The following is a 22,685-nucleotide window of genomic DNA, read 5'->3' as shown; positions in this document are numbered from 1 at the left end:
AGTAATACCAGAAACGATGTTCTCAACAATACGAGCTGTTTTGGGATCTTTAAAATTTTTTTCATTAACTCCAAATATCTGATTATCCCATCCAGGTGCAACTTTTAACACTTTATTCGGATTAACCTTTTTATTACTAAATTGGTGGTATTTGAAAGTAAAAGTCGTCCCCCATGTGAAAATTGAATCGTCGTATGGCAACCACATATAGTCCAGCAATCACAAGCATGTAAATTATGATCAATACATTCATCGTACAATATATGACAAGCACTTTTACCACACCAATCAGCAGAAACACTTAAAACAATAACCAACAGCAAAAACAGCAACATATCAAAAGAATTAAAATTATTAAAATCGCTTTATATACACACAACCTAATAATACGAAAGATTTACAAATTACCTACCGACCAACAATCCAAATACTATGAGATATATAGCGCTTAAGGTGGTATACCCCTCAGAAATATCAAATTTTTCAAAAAAATTTTTGTTGTTTTATTTAATCTAAAATTTATCATAGAATCATATTCTGAAAACCATTTTTTAAAATTCAGTATGTAACTTGAGGAAAACAAACTTTACTAAACCTTACTTTTTAAAGCGCCCTTGACAACCTCCATAGCAACGGTTAAATTTTTACTTGGCCAAGAAATTCTCCCCAAATATAACTTTTGATACTGAAAAAAAGCTTGTTGAAATGAGTTTATAATTTATTTCTATTTTCCATTAATCAAAACATCTGTAAGATTAAAAGCAATAACTGGATTTCTCATAAATTTCTTCCAGAAGTTTCTTTAAAACGAATTGCCATCTTAAAAGTTATATATATATCTAGGTATCTGTTTATGTTTATATAATTTAAACCTTATACTTTTAATGGGTAGAGAACGTGTGAAATTTGCTACTCAATACAAAAAGAAAAAAAGATTTCATGGAAATCAATATACTTTAAATAAAAAAAATTCAGCAAATACTAGTCTTCTACTAACAGATTCACAGAGCTCAATAAATGTATCTAATTCGAAGGTAAACCCTATTAATACTTTTGCAAGTTCTAATAAAAAAAACATATGTGGATACAGAATTATTGATAGCACTTTATTAGCCATTGTTGTTCAATTGTTATGTTGTCCAGAATGTAAAACTTGTCGACTTAATTTAGCTGAAAATGCAAAAAAAAAATTTGGACTTTCCAGCTCATTGATTATATTTTGTAAATGTGGATTCAATCATGAATTTTTTACATCCAAGAAGTGTGGTTCTGGAAGTTGTAGAGCCTTTGATATTAACCAAAGGTCAGTTTATGCAATGCGTTCATGTGGACAAGGCCATACTGGCCTTAAAAGATTCTGTTATCTTATGGATCTTCCACCGCCAATGACTAAAAACACTTACATTAAAATTGTTCGTAAAATTGCTATTGAAGTTGAAGCAATTGCAGTAGAAACCATGTCTGATGCTGCACTTGAAATTATAAAAGCATCCCAACATACTACTGATGAATTCAATTTAATAAATACCAGTGTTTCTTGTGATGGTACTTGGCAACGTCGAGGTTTTTCCTCATACAACGGTGTTTATACTGCAATATCAATGATTACAGGAAAAGTTTTGGATTGTGAAGTATTATCCAAATATTGCAAACAATGTTTTTTAATTCTAAAGAAAAAAAATACAGACCCTGATGCATATAAAATGCTAAAAAATACTCATTTTTGTAACCTCAACTATACTGGCCCATCCACCGGTATGGAGGTCGCTGGAGCAAAATCAATTTTTGAACGATCTATTGAAAAATATAAACTTCGCTATACTGAATTTTGTGGTGACGGAGATAGTAAGGCATTTTCATCTGTTGAAAGAGTGTATGGTGATACAATAGTTTCAAAATTAGAATGTGTTGGTCATGTGCAAAAAAGAGTTGGCACACGATTAAGAAAATTGAAAAAGGAAAGGTGTCTAGGTGGTAAAGGAAGACTTACTGATGCAACAATTGACAGATTGCAAAACTATTATGGAATTGCAGTAAGAACCAAAAATCAGTCTGTTCATGAAATGCGCAGTGCTATACTTGCTTCATTGTTTCATGTTGCTTCCTCAAAAGAAAATAATTATCACACCTATTGTCCAAACGGTGAAAAAAGTTGGTGCCAGCACAATGTTGATCGAAAACATCCCAATCAACCTTCTCTCTATAAACCTGGCCCTGGTTTGCCACGTGATATTATTGAGTTACTAAAGCCAATTTATAAAGAACTTAGCTCTAATGAATTACTTGCAAAATGTATGCATGGAAAAACTCAGAACCAAAATGAGAGTCTTAACATGATGATATGGGAAAGAGTACCGAAAACTAAATTCTGTTCATTGTTACATTTGAAATTTGCAACATATGATGCTATTGCAAACTTTAATATTAGAAGAAAAGCATCAGTGATGACTTATGAAAAACTCAATATGATTCCAGGAACATTAATGATAGATGGCTGCAATAAAGAAAATAAAATACGCTTGTATCAATCGTCATACAAAAATAAATCCGATGTTAAGTTGCGTAGAAAAACAATCAGGGGCAATAAAAAGAACAAAAATGATAAGGAAAAGCAAAAACAAGGAACTCTTTATGCTGCTGGTAGCTTTTAAACATTTTGCTATAAAATTTACAGACATTGTTTATTTTAAAAATATTTTTCTGCATTTTTTTCTCTTTTTTAATTTTTAAAGTGTTTTTTTGCTAACTTCTATTTTTCAATCTCCCGTCACAGTTATTTGATTTTCTAGTAATCAGTTTTTAATCAAATTTTCAGCAATGATGTGTTTTTATATGATGTATGCAATCTGCCAAAAGTTAATTATAAAACATTTCAGGGTTTGAGATATTGCTGTTTCAGCACTAAAAATTGGCTTATTTAAAAATCTTCATAATCCGTGTAGTGCTACATGGAAACTAATAGTCAGATTTAAAAACTTTTGGCAGATTGCATAGATCAAACTGCTTTTTATCATTGGGCCAAGTTTTACTTTGAATACTCTATTAGAATCTGAGATATTTTTGACAGTGCGACGTGCATATTTTCCTATATCCGCCATTTTAGGTGATTGTCATGACAACATAACCACCTGTAATTTTATAAATCGATTTCATTTAATAAGATCTTTCATAGGCTTAATTTTAATTTTGACTATAAGATTTCACTTCCAAGATAATTTTGAAGGGGGTATACCACCTTAATATATATTTTATAATTTAACAACCGACCGACCATCCATATCTAATACTATGAGATATATAGCAATTATATATATTCTTTTTAAAAATAACAACCGACCGACCATCCACGCACGATCAAGAAACAGCAATTAAAATAAAATAAAATATTGCGTAGAAAATTAAGAAGAGTTAAAATATGAAAGATATTATAAGTATATATATATTATTTCTGTCTTTTTTGATTATTTAATATAAAGTCATTTGTTTTAAAAGTTTGTAAATGCACTTTCCTTTCAAATCCAAATATTTCTTGTATGTAATATACAAATGGTTTGTAGAATATCATAAAAAGTCAAGAAAATTGCAATATATAGCAGTTTTATAGAATTTTTATATTCTACAATATATGTGATACAATCTATAATATAATAAAGACTAGAATCGATAAAAAATTATATTCTATCTATTTCTTATGCGCGCATCACTAGTGATTTAGTACTGCTCAACGGTGACTAAGTGGTGATCACTGGTGATCGCCACTCAATCACCATTCTATCACCACTTACACATTACTAATTTATACGCAAAAATCAAATATTCCGAAATAATTTTATCTAAGTGCTGATTCAATGCTTATTTAGTAGTGACTGTTTAGTTACATATTAAAACACGAAAATAGTTATAAATCGTCTCAATAAAAAAATGGCAGATAACAAGCGCAAGCACAAGATGAAAAGCTACATGAGAAGATTATAGAAGTTTTAAAAAATTTTTCAATGAAGAAGAAGAAGGTAAAGACGAAGAAGGTAAAAAAGACGACGAAGAGGAATGTAAAGAAGACGACGATGAAGAAGAAGCTAATGAAAACGACGACGAAGAGGAAGAAGGTAAAAATGACGACGACGAAGATAAAGAAGACAAAGAAGATAAAGAAGACGAAGAAGATAAAAAAGATAAAGAAGATGATGAAGAAGTAGGATATAGCGAAAAAATTGGTAATACAGAAAGTGAGGTTTCTCAATCTGACAAGACTCGAAATTTTCTTCATAAATGTGCTGTTGAATAATATCAAGTCTAAACCGTTAAACGAGCTTTTGACACATTTGAACACTTTCATGAAAGACATTCCTAAAAGTGGGACATCTTTAAAAAATACTTCAAGAAGTGTGGATCTTAAAAACATTGCTGGAGGTAATTTTGTTTATATTTCTTTAAAAATTGCACTCAGCAATTATGTAAAATGCTTCAGAAAGCCAGCAGAGGTTGGTCTTATTATAAATGTTGATGACACTCGAATATACAATAGTAAAAATAAACAAATCTGGCCTTTATTGTGTACTATAAATTAACAAGGTCCATATGCCACGATTTGTAGATTTGGGGTCCTAATATCAATGAAATACCCTATGAAAATCCTTTTAAGGGGTGATATTGCATGCCTATGGGAGCCCAAAATAAAGGGTTTTGAAATCCCTCATTAACATCCAAAGCAAAATTTTGGTCAAGAAGTTTATAAGCTTTTGCATACCATAATGCGATCTATTTAAGTAATTAAAATGCTACAAGACATGCTTTGTTTAAAACAATATACAATACTGCTCAAAAGTTTAGCACACATAAGATTTAAGTTTCATTTTTCTTCTTTTAAATGAACTTTTAGGCGGTAAACTTCTTATGCCTTTTCAATTTTTTTTATTTACAGTTAATTAAAAAAAATTGAAAAAAAATTACGTTAATTTTACCATCTATTTTTAACTTAAACAATGACCGCTAATTAAAGCGGTGTAAAAAAGCTGCTCATAAGTTTAGCACACTTGCACTTCTATTGTCTTTTAACTGCCGCTCTTTACTTTTTGACGTCAAAATTTTATTAAAAAGTAAATTTAACTATCCATTTTTACATAAACAAAACTGAACAAAAGTTTCAAAGATATACATAGTATGTATTACCTCATTTGAAATAAACTTGGTATTTTTCGCTTAAATTTTGTCCATAATGTGACCAATAAGATGGGAAAAAAATCAATTAGCTCTGAAATAAAACAGCGTATTGTAGGACTACACCTTGGTGGTTTCAACAGCTCTGAAATTGCTCGAACTCTTAAGTCTGTATCTCGTTCATGTGTACTCAGAACAATTCAGAAATTTGAAAAAACTGGTACTACTGCAGACAAAAACCGATCTGGACGACCTAGAATCACAAGCATCACCGATGATAACAGTATCTATAGAATTGCAAGAAAAAACCCTAAATACTCAGCCAAAGAGATTGCACAAGAAGTGAACTTGGCTCTAAAAAATCATATCTCAAGACAAACTGTAAATAGAAGATTGATTGATCGAAAACTTTGTTGCTACGTTGCTGCTAAAAAACCACTGCTTAAACCAATTGATCGGTTAAAACGTATCAAATTTTGTAGAGCTATTTTGAAAATGACTAATTATGAACTAAGAAGAATAATATTCAGTGACGAATCCAACTTTACAGTTATTAACCGAAAGAACAGAGTGATTATCCGAAGACACTATAATGAGATGTTTCGTAGTCGCTTCATTGTGCCGCGACTACAAGGTGGTGGAGGTTCGGTAGGCATATGGGGTTGCATCACTTATGACGGCCCAGGTCTCTGCTACCTATACAACGATCGTATGGATCAACATAAATATATCGAAACGCTTGAAAATCATTTAATCCCGACTAGAGACATCTTTTTTAGCAATGAGTCAGAGTGGCAATTTCAACAAGATAACGCTCCTTGTCACAAGGCAATAACGGTGACTATTTGGTTTCAAGAAAACAGCATTAAGGTACTTCAGTGGCCAGCTAGATCACCTGACCTTAATCCAATCGAAAATGTATGGACTGTACTGGACCGCAAACTCACTAAAGCTCCCGTAACATCAGCTGAACATCTTAGGGAAAGTTTGAAAGAGTCGTTCGACAGCTTATCAACTGATTATTGTCGAAAACTTTTTGATTCAATTAAAAGAAGATGTGAACTATGCATAAAGAACAAAGGTGGACATATCCCTTATTGATCTTGCTATTAAAGCAAACTTAAATCCAGGTGTGCTAAACTTATGAGCAGCTTTTTTTTAACTTTTTTTTAAATATAAACTTTGATTAAAGATATTTAGTGATAGACATTTGTTTTTTTTTAGTTTTTTTTTCTCTTAATGTAATTAAAAAAGTCAAATAAATATTTTTTGTTTTTTAAAAAACCTTGAATTTCTTATTTTTTACTTTTATTTCATTTTTAAAGAAAAAAAACGCAACTTAAATCTAATGCGTGCTAAATTTTTGAGCAGTATTGTATATAATATAAAATGTAATGCATAAAAACAAATCTTTTTTATTTTAAAAGCTTTTATCCAAATATGCATCTTATTGCTGTTCCGATGTATCATGAGAAATTCTCAAGTTCGAACTTTGCCCCTCGGTTTAAAAATTACCGGCCAACAATTTTTTCGGGAAATGGCAGTAATTATTCAAAGAAGAAAGCAAAATGTAAACACAGTGAGCGCTTTTTTAATAAATTTAAAGATGCCTACATTTGCAAAAACTCATGAAGATTGCAGAAAATCTGTTTGTGTTATATGCATGAAAAAGGGTGATCAAGAGTTGACTGAAAACTATAAGTTGAAAACTCTTCAACTGATTCAAACAGACATAGATTTCAGTGACGAAAGAGTGCCTTTGGCTACTTGTGTTTCATGCAGATCTCAAATTGGAAAACTTTTTGCTAAAAAAAACAAACATGTGCCTAAACTTTTTGACTTCAAGTCAATTTCTATCAAACCTACAACCAGAGTTTCGTCAGTTTGTGAGTGCCTTTTATGCCAAATTGCCAAGATCAAAGGAAAGGAGAAGCATCCGTTTGACAAAGTCAAAGAATCCGAGGAAGAAATTTTCTTACAAACAACATATATTAAGTATATTACATAGTAGAAGCAGAAGATTGGAAAATATTAGAGCCTGTGTTGCAGAACAACAACTACGTTGCCCACTCCGAAAACATTCTTCTTTGTGGTGTTTGTGACAATGATAATTCTGTGCAACATTTCTGTTGTGAAAAAATAATTAATTTGAGAAGTAATTCGTGTAGTTCTTCTGTGCTTGTTTTTGATAAGTCAAGTATCAAGCTAAACGCTAATGCTTTCACCTACGTTGATATGATTGACTGGAACATAGCTAAACTCACACCACCACCATTGCTAGCAGGTATTGAGAATGAAAAACTTCAACACTGTCAGTTTAATTTCAATTTTAGTATACCCTGTCACTCTCAGGCAGTTGAGCGTGCTATCCAAGATATCAACCGTTTTTGGACATGAATTGCGACATGGAATAGTTTTACAGTGTACTGCATCAAGAACAGAACTATCTAGTGTTAGCTGTAAATCAGACATTTTGTAAATTACGTTTCATGATATTGTTTCATTGAACTAATAATATCTTGAACTTTACCATTTAAGTGAATTTTATGTTTCGACGTCGATAACACCCCCTTGTCGTTGACAGGGTCGAAATTAAGTGGTTGCATCTTTTTTTTTGCTTTTTTAATAGTAAGCAAAAAATGCTTATAACACCCCCAAAAAATACTACTTTGCACTAGCCATAGATAAGGCCTTTGTATCATATTAACAGCTTGATGAATTTCTTATATTTTTAGTTGTAAGCCTTTAAAGAGTAAATCTTTGCGGTAAATTTGCAAGTACAAGGCAACTGTTGTATTAAATATTTTTGGCTCTTTTACAATAAGTAGCACCTAGAGCAACTTTTTAGACCATAGCCAGGTTCGCAACTTTAAAAATAAAAGTATGACCCGCTCTAACTTACATATTGCATTTCTACCAAATTTAGTTTATATAAATTATATACTTATAATTGATATATATATATATATATATATATATATATATATATATATATATATATATATATATATATATATATAAAAATTGTATATCAATTATAAATATACAAATTTTATAAACTACATTTGATACAAATACAATATGTAAATATCAATATTTATCAAATTTATCAATTTCATCTCATAGCTAAATTTGGGAAAAATCATACAATCGGAGAGCAGTTAACTAAGCCTTCAATATCAACATTTGTTAAAACTGTTTTTGGAAAAAATGACCAAGACGTGAAAACCATGTCACTAAGTAACAATACTGTCAGCAGAAGAATCGACAAAATGAGTAATGATGTTGAAATACAACTTATCGGAAAAATAAAAACAACACTTTTTTCGGTGCAAATGGACGATTCAACATTGAGAGACAGCGAAGCAGTATTACTCACATGTGTCAGATACATTAATAATAATGACTTTGCTGAAGAAATGTTATTTTGAAAATCAATAAAAAGCAGCACTATCGCTAGAGATATATGTAGTACTCTAAAAAGTTACTAAGATATGAGTAAAATACTGATGAAAAATATAACGTGCTGCTGATGGTGCTCCTAATGTGATGGGCAAAAAAATGGTTGCTTAAAACTGATGAAAGATGAAAATCCAAATATGCTTCTTGTGCACTGTGTATTCACAGGGAAAACTTTTACCAAAAACGTTTACCAAAAATAATTTGAAAAGTTTCATTGGCTTCAAAAATGTGAAGTAACTGATACCACTTTACTTAATTTTGTCGAGCATCTAAAATTCCTATGAGCTGATTTAAAAGGAAGATTTTCCGATTTGAAAGAAATTGATTTTCCAACTTGATTAATTTTCAACTTGGTTAAGTTTCAAATATGCAGTACCAAGACGAATTAGCAGAAATGCAGAGTAACGAGTCAATTAAAATTTTATTTAATATAAAAGGATCGATGGCACGGTTTTTTGAAGAGACCAAAATTAAATATCGAAGCACAACAGAAAACAAGAAAACCATTATTACCGTTTCCTTCTTCATATATAGCTGAATACGGATTTAGTGCCAAAACTAATTTCTTACTTAAAAAAAGAAATCGTTTGGATATAACATAACGTGGAGATCTAAGAATGAAGCTAACAAAATTGTAACCCAATATAAAATCTATTTGTAACCAGCATCATTTATTTATTTTAGACTTGAGTACCTGATGTATTTTATTTCACTTACTTATACATTGTTTACTATATTTTGTTTACTTCAATTTTTTTGTTTAATAAATAACTTTTTGTGCTTTCTTTCTGCAGTATATCTTTTATGCTATTTATGAAAAATTTATAACTTTAAAAGTTATTCATATGTAACATGGGGGACATTTTAAGTTTTTATGAGCTTTGGTGGGGCATGGCACTAAAAAGGTTGGGAAACACTGATATAGAGTTTTTAAAACTCAGTTTCTTCAAAGCTTGACAATGAATTGCAAAAAAAATGTATACTTTTAATTGATGAAGTCTATGTTAAATCATCACTTACTTATCATGCTGGCTCAGTCTTTGGTAAAACAGTAAATAAACCAGACACTTTAGCAACAACTCTTTTAAGTTTTATGTTAGTGTCACTTTATGGGGTGCTGCAATATCTCTGCAGAATTTTACCAGTTTGTGAGCTTGATTCTAAATTTCTTTTTGAACAAACTCAATTTGTCTTAGAAGCAATAAAAAGCGCTGGAGGGATACCTGTAGCCGTAATATGTGACAATAATCGAGTAAATCAAGCACTATTCAAAAAGTTTGATTGTGTTGATCCATGGTTGACTAAAGACAATATGTTCTTATATGACTTTGTCCATTTACTTAAATCTGTTCGTAATAACTGGATCACAGAAAAAGTCAAAAGTTACGTAATGAATATGACGGAAAAACAAGTTTGTTCAAACTCGAAGGAAATAGCATTGTAAAATTGTCTGAACTTACAAGTGCCTGTTGCGCCAAAACCTATTGAGAGACAAAAAGTGTCCACTTACCTACAAGTCTTTTGTCATGAAATTGCAACTGTTCTAAAATCCAACAATGGCATAAAAGAAGCAGACGGTACCATTACTTTCATTGAAATATTTGAGGGGTTCTAAAAAATTGTAAATATAAAAGGATCTTATGCTGATATTCGATACAAAGATCCAAACAGAGCACCCATATCAACTTCAGAAAATGCTAGACGGGCATTTTTAATTTCTCTTGCAACAATGGTAGAACAAATGTCCAGCAAACAGGGAAACAGACAATTTCAGTTGACCAGAGATACAGTTGCAGCTTTTGCTCATACGTCTCGTGGTTTAGTAGCTATTACTAATTTTTTGTTACAACAATCTTTTAAATAGGTAATACTAAGAAAATTTACAACTGACCCACTAGAAAAAATGTTTGGAAAAATTCGCAAGCATCTTGAGGCACATATCTTATCAATGGGCAAAATGTTAAAAAGTTAAAATTCAAAGAGCTTTATTAAGTCTCCATATTGGTATAAACATTGATTCTTTATCTACAGAAAGTGGACATAACTGCCAAAAATGTAGATATTTTCTTAGCAGTAATGCTATTGATATATATTAGACAATTTGCCTGAGTTAGAAAAGAATTTGCAATTAGATACATAAGAAGGATTTGTATATATTGCTGGATATATTGTGCGAAATGAAGCTGAAGAGCAAGAAGAAGCTAAATTTTACTATAGAGAATTAGGTGATTATACTAAAAAATTAAATCGTGGAGATTTGAGGATACAAAACGGCAATGTTTGTCAGTGCACTATTTTCTCGTATATTGTTAACAAAGTCTGCCGAAAGTCACTCTGCAATTTTCTAATGTTGATACCAGAGTCTTTTAACTTTATTATGAAAAGAAAAAATATGTTATTTCACTTTCAAACATTTTTTTAAAAAAATATGTTAATTTACATGCACCAAGGTCGTCTAAAGAGCCACAACAAAAGATTCTCAAACTTTTAAAATAAACCTATCGGTTTTTTTAACAACTTTCATGTTACGTATATGTTTTGTGTACCTTCTACTTCTTATGTAATTTTGGTAAAAAATATAACACTTTAATATATAGCTTGGGAGTTTTTTTAAAAAGTGTTCTTTCAAACAATCTTTCTGTTACTTACATTTTGAATAAAAATATTGAATTTATGTTTTTGCACTTTAAAATATACCTAGGCTTTATTTTTGTGGGTGACTACCTGCCTTGATACATTTCCTATATCTTCTATATAAATGTTCAATCAATTGTTATGTGATTTTTAAAGATTTTTAGCACCTTATAGCTAATTGATGGGAAGTGAACTAGCGACTAGCCAGCTTTATAGCGATTTTCAAGCGAGTTTTTTCTTCTTTCGTTATATCTTTAACATCTTCAAAAATTCACATTTTATTTTGGATCTATTATAATTATGAAAATAATTGAAATTTAAAACATGTCGATTTTGTAACGATATGACGCTAGCAACATATAGCTGTTTTTAAGAAAGCGATTTTAATTACGGTAAGACGCTAGCTACATACCGTATTTGCGTAGCTGGTTACTAGAAAGCGATAGTTCTAACTGGAGAATAAAAAAAACCGGCTAATCCTGGTAAGTTATTGCTTAATACGGCTAAACTTATAAAGTTTCCCATTAGTCACGACTAATAAAATTCAAAAACGTCATCTGCAGATGACGTATATGAATTTCCTGCTGGTCCTAGTAAGTTCTTACCAGGATTAAACGAAATACTCAGTAAGTTCCTAGTAAGTTTTCAAGAAGAAAACAAGAAGAAAAACGAGTTTTTATATGTTATACCCCATCTTTTATTTATTCACACGGAAGTCAAGTCAGTTCTAATACTGCTTTTTCAGATTCAATAGTTTGACTAACTAATTTTTGTAATTATATAGTTGAAAAGCTCAGGAACATCTGGGGACGATTGCGTGGCTTGCAACTTAATGGACCATTCCCTCTATAGAAAAAATCTGCAGTGCATTTTTGTCTTTGTATTCACCGAAAATAAACAAATTATCAAAACATATTATCATGTCAGCAATAAACAAAGTTATTAGCTGAGAAATTAGTTTGGAAAATGATTCAAATACTATTGATATTGATCCATGTTTTTTTAAAAACATTTCAATCGCTACTCAACCAGTATTTCGAGAAATATCTACCCAGCTAACACAAAACGTTCAAGTTTGAACGCCTGGTGCTTATTGTTCTCTTTATGGATGCAGTACTTCTAGGAGGCATAAGGGAGTCTCAATATTTAAAGTTCCTGGTTCTAACGACAGTTTTAATACTTCTTGGAGGGAAATTCTGATTGCCATTATTCTTAAAGATCGCTATGAAGTTTTAAGTTTGAAGAATCAAATAGAAATTAAGCATCTGTATATTTGTGAAAAGCATTATCTTCCAGAAATAATTCAGTATAACGATTACAAAAGGAACTAAAACTTAGATCATTGCTGACTCTGTGCTTACCAAAAAAATCTTTCACACAATCAATTCCTATACAAAGAGTATCTGCATCTGCCATCATTGCTAAAAAAATGACTGGACAATGAGTGTGAGTCATGTTGTGGCAGAGTTTAAACTTTACGGTACAATCCACACATGTCCTCGATATGAAATATATGTTGATGATAGTCTTGCTTTCACCATTCATGAACATTCTTGGCTCATTTTAGATGATCATTTAATATATACAAAATACAAAAGATCTATGCGACATATTTCAGATTCAAATCTTTTATCTATTGTTACTGCTTTTAACCAATATTCTGGAATAACTGATGTCTTTGCATTGAAATCAAATCTTTATATCATACATTGTATTTCAAAAACACCCTGAAACCAGACATTTAGAGTATTTTCGATCTCAGCCAGTTTTATGCTGATTGAGTGGACATTATGCTGTTCTCATGTAAGAGAATTGAAAAAAGTGAAGTTCAATGTTTGAAAAAAAGCCAATTCCAGTATCCCTGCTAAATAAAATGCACCAATTCCAGTATCCCTGCTAAATAAAATGCACCAATTAAATTTACATCTCCTGATCGTCTGAAGTTTATATTACAGAGTAATAGTCTAGAAAATAAAGAATTATTTTTGTTTCACAATAATGATTCAGCTAAAGAAATTTCTTAATTAGTAATTCTTTTAGACTTACACAAAGAAAAACTATTTGGGGATGCGACATACAATTTAAAAAAATGCAGAAACATAAATTCAAAGAACCATTTAAGCTGACAATTTAATCAGATATTAGAATGATTCCTAATCATACAATCTGTTATGAGAAACTATGAAGACAATTTTTGTTTTATGGGATCATTAAACTTACGTTGAATTGCGTGATGTTGCATGTACAAGGCTTATGTTCTTTATTGAGAGACGTGGCGGTAAACCTGCCCATCACTTGTTACGTGAATGGAATGGTGAAATGGTGCATAATTAAGATGATCAAAGTTAATAAAATGTAATTAAATTTGCGTTGTTTGCACGAAAGATTTGAAGATGGATAAGGCTTCATCATGTAAGGCTTTAAAGCAAGACCGTGGATAGAGTGCCAAAAGTCGGCACTCGAACAGCGGCCTTGTTTTTTAAAATCCTCAAAAAGAGAATACAAATCAAATTTTTAGTGTTAAAAATGGCTCAATTTAAGCATTTTGACCTCCTTCTGTTTAATTATTTAATTTTTAGTTTGCAATTATCATATTTCTTGATAATGTTAGACTTGTTCTAATTCACCAATGTAATATTTACTAATTTACAAACTCTTAAAGATGTTTGTTTTGTATTTTTTTCGCAGTGCTATGGGTGAAGCTTTTAAGGGGTCACTAGTTTTAAAATAGGAAATCAAGCTTTTAATACAACAACGATATATATTTTGAATAATAGGAAATATGAAAAATGATAAGAAAAGTATAGATTTAATACAGTTTTATAAAAAAAAGTACAGATTTCAATACAGCTTCAATAACAGCAATAAATATTTTTTGAATAACATAAATGACAAAAAAATATGTATACCATAAAATATTCTGAAAAAGAGACATGCAATAAACAAACATTTCATCTAAAAAAACATCTCTGAGTCATTAAGATTTAAAATACTTGAATCAGAACCAAAATAGAGTGTTTCTTTTAAAGAAACGGAGGATGATGCTGCTGATGCAGGAAGAATCATTGTTGGCTTTTTGTTATCAATGCGACAAGCCATTTTAGTGAATACAGATTTAAGAATGGAATGACATTCGAACACTCTTTTAAAGATTTTGCAAAACATTCTTCTACACAAGAGCATTGCAGTTTGCAACAATAATACAGTTCTTTTTCTTGGAGCTTGTGTTTCTTTTTCTCCTCTGAATCACGATTTTTTTTTCTGTTTTTTCTCATTCGAGAGAAACCACTTTTGAAAGCACATCTTGAGCCTCCATAGATCCATCCACATTAGTGACCCTTGTTGTTTTTGTTTGATTAACCTTCTTGGGTTTAACCCGGTTTACTAAAAGTAAACCAGGGACTTCTGCTAAATTTAGGCTTTTCTCATAAGATTCCGTATGAATGATTATGACATTTCATACATTAATTTCGAATGTTCGGCTGAACCATACCTTCCTTTTGTTTGGGCGACTTTGGATTGTGATCTTGGAGTTGTTGCCAAGGGTTCGTCTTTTGAGGTTATACTTCTTATTTTCTTAGGAGTAGAAGATTGTAGAGAAACATCATCAGTTTTTTCAATAAGGAGAGCTGCTTGTTCAAATTTATCCTGTTGCATATCATCAACATTAAGACCATTCTTACTTATACCAACTCTCTTAGCAGCTGCTACAATATTGGCAGCGGATGCCCAATTGTTCCACATTACTCTTAGGATATTCATGAACCTTTCTCAATTTATTATCTGGAAAAAGGAAAAGAGCTCATCTCGCGTGTTATTAAAATATTGATGGAGCTGCTGATTTGGTTCTTGGTCTAATAGCTGTGTGACTCCAGCAGTATAACAAAAAATAGCGACCTAAATATAATATTTCGTGCAATTCCGGAAAAATAAAAATCTTTCGAAAGGATATTGAGAATCAGGAATTTTTTTTTCGTACCGAATTTTACGAAACAATTAAAACCGCCGATGTTCATTTCGCAAACGGTACTTACGAAATGTCGCCTTTCGCAAGTTGAATTGCGAAATAAAACCATTTTGCTACATACGAAAGTAGCGCTTACAGAAGTCGAGCTCTTTCTCTAAACGACTTTTTGAAGTCTATAAAAAAATTTTGTTAGCCAAACGAATATACTTGTAAAAAATGAAATTTTTATATACCAAAATGTTTATAATAAAATTTTATTTTCAGTATTGCAACATATGAACATTTTAGGGTTTTATTTATTGAAATAATGATAAAAAACCAAATTTCTTTTGAAACAAAAATTCCTTCGCACCGCAACTTGCGAAACGGTTCTTAACAGAAAAACACTTACGAAACGCGGCTAAATATAAATATTTCATTACGCTTTATGAATCAAGTAAGTATAAAAACTAGGTAACTAAAATACTAATTACTTTAAGTATAATGATATTGATAAGTTTCAGCAAATATTTAAAAATAAACCTAGACTTTCATAAAATATACTAAAAATGTCTTTCAATGAACAAGAGTTAACTAATGAACATAACATGAACATCATAAACTGTCCCATTTTGGGGGAAAAAAGAAAACTTAGAGGATGTAAGTCATTTGTTTGGGATCATGTAGAATTGCCTCAAAAAAATAATAGATTTGTAATATGTCAACATAGTAAAATAGAGTATCCCGAGGACAATACTAAATGGAAGATAAAATGGTCCGGCAATTCCACAAGCAACATAATTTGGCATCTAAAATCTGTTCATAAAATATTTGGACCATCGAATTGTAATATCAAAAGACAAGAATAAGATGTTCTTTACGATTTAGATATGGAAAAAAATTAAGAAATAGTAGTTGATGAAAACAGCTACATTAATAAATGATTTACATTAAAAAGACAAGAAGTTATAACTGAGAAATAGCTTGATTTCGTTCTCAAAGCCAATATGCCGATGTGCCTTGATTTTGTTAAAAGTTTAAATCAAGATTACAAACTGCCTCCACGACAAACAATATCATATACTTTAGTTCCGAAAATGGTAAGTATTTTATACAAATATATATATATATATATATATATATATATATATATATATATATATATATATATATATATATATATATATATATATATATATATATATAACTATGTTGTTTTACGTATGAAAGAGTAAAGATAAATGTACAAAAAGATATGAACGGTTTATCATATGGTTCGCTCACACACGATATTTAGACTTCAATTTCGCAAGAAGCCAATTTAAGTGCAACTTTTCGCTATGTTGATAAAAATTATGGTCTTTGTAGTCGAGTTTTGGGTTTATATCACTTGACCGAATCACATAAATCTCCATACATCACTTCAAAAATCAAAGAAATATTACAAGAATCGAATATCGAAAATAAGGTGCACAATTATAGAAAATTTTTCCATAGATTGCGAATGCAGTGAAGGCTTGTAGAAACCTACATTTTTTTCAAATATATCACAAGTAGAGTATGGGTTATACAACTTTTTTTTTTTAAATTCAGGCTCTACACGCTGTAGCAAACTCGGGATTTAAAATGAAAAAAGCTTTAACAGATTTAGATCCTCTATTAAAATATTTTCAATGCGTTGGTAATAAAATAAATTCATGCGCCGTCGAGTTTTTAAAAAATTCAATATCCAACGATATACGAACTATAAGGGTATGTACTTTTTTAAATTATTTTTAATATTTTAAAAAAGTACATACCCTTAATTATTGTTAGAAATAAATATTGTAATGTTATAGGGAGAAATATCATAAATATAAAAAAAATTAGTAAAGATGACGAATTACGAACAATCGAGATAACAGACGCTAAAGCTCGAAAATGTAAAGAAATTAACTTACTTAAAGAAAAATTTATAGCTTGATTGCAAAGTGCAAATCATAAGTTGGTTTATTTAGACATAGTGAAGGTAATTGTTTTATACAAACTTTTCAGAAATGTTTTTGATATTGTTAGAGCTTAAATTATTGATTACATTATTCAGTTCATTATTTATTATTATTTAATATCTGTATGTTAATTAATGATAATATCAGAGCCAACGGGGGGTGGGGAGGGGAGGAGAGGGACGCTACAGAGTTTTCTGAGAAAAAAAAAGCTGATTTAAAAAAAAATGTGGGGGAAGCACGTGCTCCCCGGCCCCCCAGTGTTGTTGGCTCAGTATATTTACAATATATATATGTATATATATAAACATTTTTTTAACAGAGCCACCTAGGTTTTTTTGAAATTTAGATCTCAAAGCTGGGTTATGCTATGGTACTCGAGTGAAAGTTGTGCTCTTCAAAATAATTATATTGATGCAGAGGATTTGACAGGTGTTCCTGGTGGTAAATGGGTTTTTGTTCCTCAAATTCAGTTGGCTCCATCAGATTCTAATTTACCTTTAGTTCTTAAACGTCGTCAGTTTCCTGTCAGATTGGCTTATTCAATGACAATTATTAAAAGTCAAGGTCAAATATTTGATAGAGTTGGGGTATATCTCAAAAAACCGTGTTTTTCTCATGGTCAACTATGTATTGCATGTTCAAGAACTAGAGCATTTAATATTTTGTTTTTCAAATTTGATAAACATCTCATTCAAGGCATGGTTGGTAAAAAGTGTTACACAAATAATGTTATATATTTTTTTATTATTTTAATTTTTTTTTCATAGCTTTTGATAAATATACCTGTCTTTTAATGTGTTTATATGTGTTATAATGTTTAAATGTGTTATGAAACCATATTTGTTTATTAGTCCGGTAGAATTTCACCAAAAAAGGGGTCAACCTAGAAAAAATTATTATAAAGACATGTTATATATCGTTGGAAAGCTTATTATTTCCTCTTTAAAATGGGTAATTGGTATTTTTTTTTATTTTGGGGAAAAAAAGTTATGACGTCACAAAGATTAGGAGTAAAATACGAAATTTTAAACGTTGCTGATAAATTTTAAGTATGCTGTACAATAAGTTGCGTTGTAACTATAATAACACTTATATTTAAACAATATAAAAGTGTTGAGTATATATATATATTTTTTGTTACTAGAAACATGGCTTTCGGAGCCGCGGGGGCCGCAGCCCCCCAAAGGACCTTTTTTGAATTTTGCAAGAGGAATATTTTTGATTTTTTGTTTGTTTTTGTCAAATATTTTTGTTAAACTTTGTTTCTGTAAGTAAAAATGGGTAGAGGGAATAAAAATTCTTTGTTCTACATTTCAAATTTTAAAGTTATTAGAATGTAATATTCTTTTTGTATTCGAAATGTAATCGAATTTTTTTGGCAATATTTATCAAAAACTTTTTAATAAATTATTTATCTTAGTGTTTATAATTATGTAATGATTTGCTATTTTCAGATTTTAATATAAATTATCTGATCTTGTAAGTGATAATAAAACTAGTTCTGAAACTGAAAAATTATGGACTTAAAAAATGAATCCTCTGTATGTGCATTGTGTGGTAAAATGAAATTAGAAGGAGATTCGTTGAGCCAAGTGGGGGCAAGATTTGGAAGGAATGTTGATAACCAAGGGGCTCTTGGAAAATTAATTGAATGTGCTTTAAAATTGGATTTAAATGTATTAGTAAATGAACTGAATAAAAAACAAGAGACAGGAGAAAAGGTTTTTATTCACTCATCGTGTCGAACTAAATTAAGAAACCAATCAAAATCAATTAAACGATCACAAGCATCGATGGAAACTCCTATTGAAAGAAAACGTTCAACTCGATCAGAACAGATTTTTTTTAATGTTTTTATTGTGGAAATATGTGCACACTTGACAGTCGCCATCCTGAGAGAAATAATTTCATAGAAGTAAGAACAAAATCATCAAAAGTTTATCATGCAACTCTAGAATTATGCAACGAACGTAACGATTTTTTATCTAAAACAGTTGAAGCTAGACTTTTGAATATAAATGATCTTGTAGCTGTTGAAGCACGATATCACATCTATTGTCGTGCAAAATTTGAAAAACCTATTACTACATCAAGCTGTGGAAGACCAACATCAACAGAAAAGCTTACTGTCTTTAATGCAGCATGCATAAAACTTGAGGAAGATATTGATCTATACACAGTCTCTGAGTTTTACGAGATGATGCAAACATTTGGAGAAGAAATATATTCCCTTAAAATGACGCAAAATAAATTAAAAGAAAAATACGGAGATTCTATGCAATTAGTCTCGCGATAAGGTAAAAGTAATGTAATTATACTGGACAGATTTAGACATATATTATGCGAAAACTGGTACACCAGAAAAAAACACAATGCAGAGGACGAAAAAATCAGACTTATAACTGCAGCAGCAAAACTATTGAGTGATTGTATAAAGAATTTTGACCATGATGTAAAAACGTATCCTTTAATAGAAGATGTAGCTAACAATGAAAACACCTGCATACCCTTATTGCTGAAGGTGTTTATCAGAGAACTAATTCCTGTGCCATTAAAACAAACGTCAATTTCACAAGCATTGTTTTCTGCAGTGAGGTTTGTTTATTAAGTGACGACGAGGTTTGTTTATTAAGTGATAATTTTATTTGTATTTGTTTTTTAAAAAAATTTTTACACATAACAATATAGAATACAAGAAAAACTAAATTTATTTAACAGGTCATTCGTTGGGGCAAATATTTACAAATATAGAAATAATATTTTTTATCAAGGTGCGCTGAAATGACAGAAGCAATAAATTCATTAACCTCGCCAAGAAACTCAAGTAAAGAACACAAAGAACTTTGTGCGGGAAGGATTAGACGTGACTCTGAAGATTTTCAAAAAATTAAATCATGGTTTGATTCTCATAGCCCATTTGATGTAAGAGAACAACTTCAGGCTCTGGACTCAGGGCTTGTAGATGAGTTTAATCAGGTGACTTGTGATTGTTCTGAAAGCATTGGTGCATCAATACTGGCACAAATGAATGATATGACATACACAGAAGTATCCTTCAAAAGGAGTAATCAACTCAAAAATCTTCAAGGACTGTACTCAAATATTAAAGTCAACAATGAAAATATATCAGTTGATCCCTTGACATTGTTTTTGCGTTTATCAGTTATCGTTGAGAAAAAACCAGAAAAAGAAATTGAAGACTACTTTTACTATGAACTAACTTCGTTCCCTATGTCACTTTTTAAAGATGGTCTTATGCGCAGTGCTCAAAAACACAAGCTGAAAAATTACCTAACAAAGCCAGTTATATCTATGCCATTTGCTCCTTATTCTTTAAAAGTTGCCGATGGTGGCGCTCTTTTATACTACTGCGATTGGAACAAGGGTGAAATATTTGACAATATTTTTGAAAAGTACATCCAATTTCTTAATTACTTTAAAGTTAGTGTAGTAGTATTCGATGGATATGAAAATTCTACAAAAGACGCTACGCGTATAAAGCGTGGATCTTTATCACAATTTGCAGTTGAAATACATAAAAGCAATCCTTGTCCGTCTGATAGAAGTAAATTTTTCTCTAACTACGCCAACAAAAAATCATTTATCCGAATTCTAGAAGTTAGATTAAGAGAAAGAGGTTTTACTGTGTATGTGTGTCATTCTGACGCAGATACTACAATCGTTAAAATTGCACTTAACTTTTCCAAAACAGAGCCCGTCACAATATTTGCTGATGACAGCGATATTCTTTGCCTCTTATTACACCACTGTAAATCAGTTGAATCTTTACACAAAATATATTTAACAAGTATGACAAATAGAGTTGATTGCCAGCGTGAATGTTATGACATTGATCAGATTATTGGCAGTACAGCAGAACATGTCATTAACAATATTCTTTTTGCGCACGCATTTACAGGTTGTGATACAACATCAGCAATTCACAATTTTGGAAAGACTTCAATTTTTAGAAAGCTTGAAGCCAAAGACTTGTGCAATGCAGCAAATATTTTTTACCATGATGATAAATCGCCTGATGAGATTGGAAATGCATCAATTCGTTTCTTTCAGCTGCTACATTCCTCAACATCAAATCTACAACAAATACGAAAGCAAAAGTACGAGGAAATGATAAACTCAGATCGAGCTCACATAGACCCTTCTGTTCTTTCACCATCTCCTAGAGCTGCTTACTACCATGGATTGAGAGTATATCATCAAGTGCGTATTTGGAGATGTCTAAGTGAAATTGATCTTGACTCACTTAATTGGGGATGGAAATTAAATGGCTTTATGTACTCACCAATAGCGACAGATGAAAATGCAGGTCCAGAGGATATCCTAAAGGTTGTTCGATTTGGGTGTAAAAACTCCTGTTCGAGTCGATGTTCCTGCAGAAAGATGGGACTTCACTGCACTTCATCGTGTGCTACCTGTCACGGGATTAACTGTACAAATATTGAAAAAGTTGACGAAGAAAATGAACCAGCCCATGACCGTCACTTCTCAGATGTTTTTACATAAATTTTAATTTAATCAGAATAAGTAAGATAAACTTAATGCATAAAGATAAACTTCTTTGTAAATTTTTTTTAACATGCTCTTGGTAACATTACAGAATAATTACGTTTAACAGTATTTTATATATTTTGAATATATTTGTTTTGTAAACACATCTTTAAGTCAAATTTTCAAAAAATTGGCTAAAGTAGCGTCCCCCTCTACCTTTATACCGTACTTTTAGTTATTATTATTTCGCTTTCAGTTCATTAAACCAACTACTAATACTTAGGAGTAATAAATATAAAAATATATTACATTTACTTGCTTAAATTATAAATTCTTTTAGTAAAAAAACGTCAATTTTGGTGCTTTTCTGCTAATCTTTATGACGTCACAACTTTTTTTCCCCAAAATAAAAAAAATTACCAATTACTCATTTAAAAGAGGAAAAAATAAGCTTTCCAACGATATATAACATGTCTTTATACTAATTTTTTCTAGGTTAAGACTAAATTCTACCGGACTATATAGCTGTATATATGTTTCAATTATGTTGTTTCCATGTTTTCAAAGTGGTGTGACTTGGCATTATGTTGAGCAAGATTGATTCTAGCCTTTCTGATTGTCTAGCCTTTTTTAAATATACTGGAAACACAATACTGGCTGTTAATGTTTAGCGTTATGTGTATGGGAGAGTATGCAACCTTGATCTTTAAATCTAGGGTGTGTTAATGTCCTAAATTTGAAGTAATTGAATAACTAATATTGAACATAAAAACAAATATACTTTTATGTAGTTATATATTTAGTAAAAAGATAAATATATAGTTAACTTTGAATTGGTTTTCTAATTTTGCATTTCATATTTTAATTTGGTTTGTTATTTTTAATGGATTTTAGGATCAAGTGTAAATATTCTATTGTTATGTGTTATTGTTGTGATGTTTTGTGTTGATAGACTGCTTGGCTTACGTTGGTGTCTATTATTTAAAATG

The 22,685-nt window shown here is 30.7% G+C and overlaps 1 protein-coding gene and 2 pseudogenes across 1 annotated transcript; 2 read left to right on the top strand and 1 right to left on the bottom strand.

Annotated features, from left to right (window-relative positions):
• Positions 1-14,203: 14,203 nt before the first annotated feature.
• Positions 14,204-15,329, bottom strand: LOC145188556 (uncharacterized; annotated as a pseudogene).
• A 3,375-nt stretch (positions 15,330-18,704) lies between these two features.
• Positions 18,705-19,795, top strand: LOC149880376 (uncharacterized; annotated as a pseudogene).
• LOC149880375 (uncharacterized) lies at positions 19,383-21,785 on the top strand. Its single transcript, XM_090070869.1, has one exon. The coding sequence runs from the start codon at positions 19,969-19,971 to the stop codon at positions 21,709-21,711; it is 1,743 nt and encodes a 580-aa protein (XP_089926995.1). The 5' UTR covers positions 19,383-19,968; the 3' UTR covers positions 21,712-21,785.
• The last annotated feature ends 900 nt before the right edge of the window (positions 21,786-22,685 follow it).

The sequence above is a fragment of the Hydra viridissima genome, unplaced genomic scaffold, assembly GCF_058129835.1.
Source record: "Hydra viridissima isolate aposymbiotic clone 2 unplaced genomic scaffold, HvirCarnegie_v1 scaffold_13, whole genome shotgun sequence".
Taxonomy (NCBI): domain Eukaryota; kingdom Metazoa; phylum Cnidaria; class Hydrozoa; order Anthoathecata; family Hydridae; genus Hydra; species Hydra viridissima.
Note: the sequence above shows the minus strand (reverse complement) of the source record. Positions and strands in the feature narration are given on the sequence as shown.

Bases quoted from the DNA above. Each gene is read 5' to 3' on its own strand.
- LOC149880375 (XM_090070869.1), top strand. From the start codon at position 19,969: ATGACAGAAGCAATAAATTCATTAACCTCGCCAAGAAACTCAAGTAAA.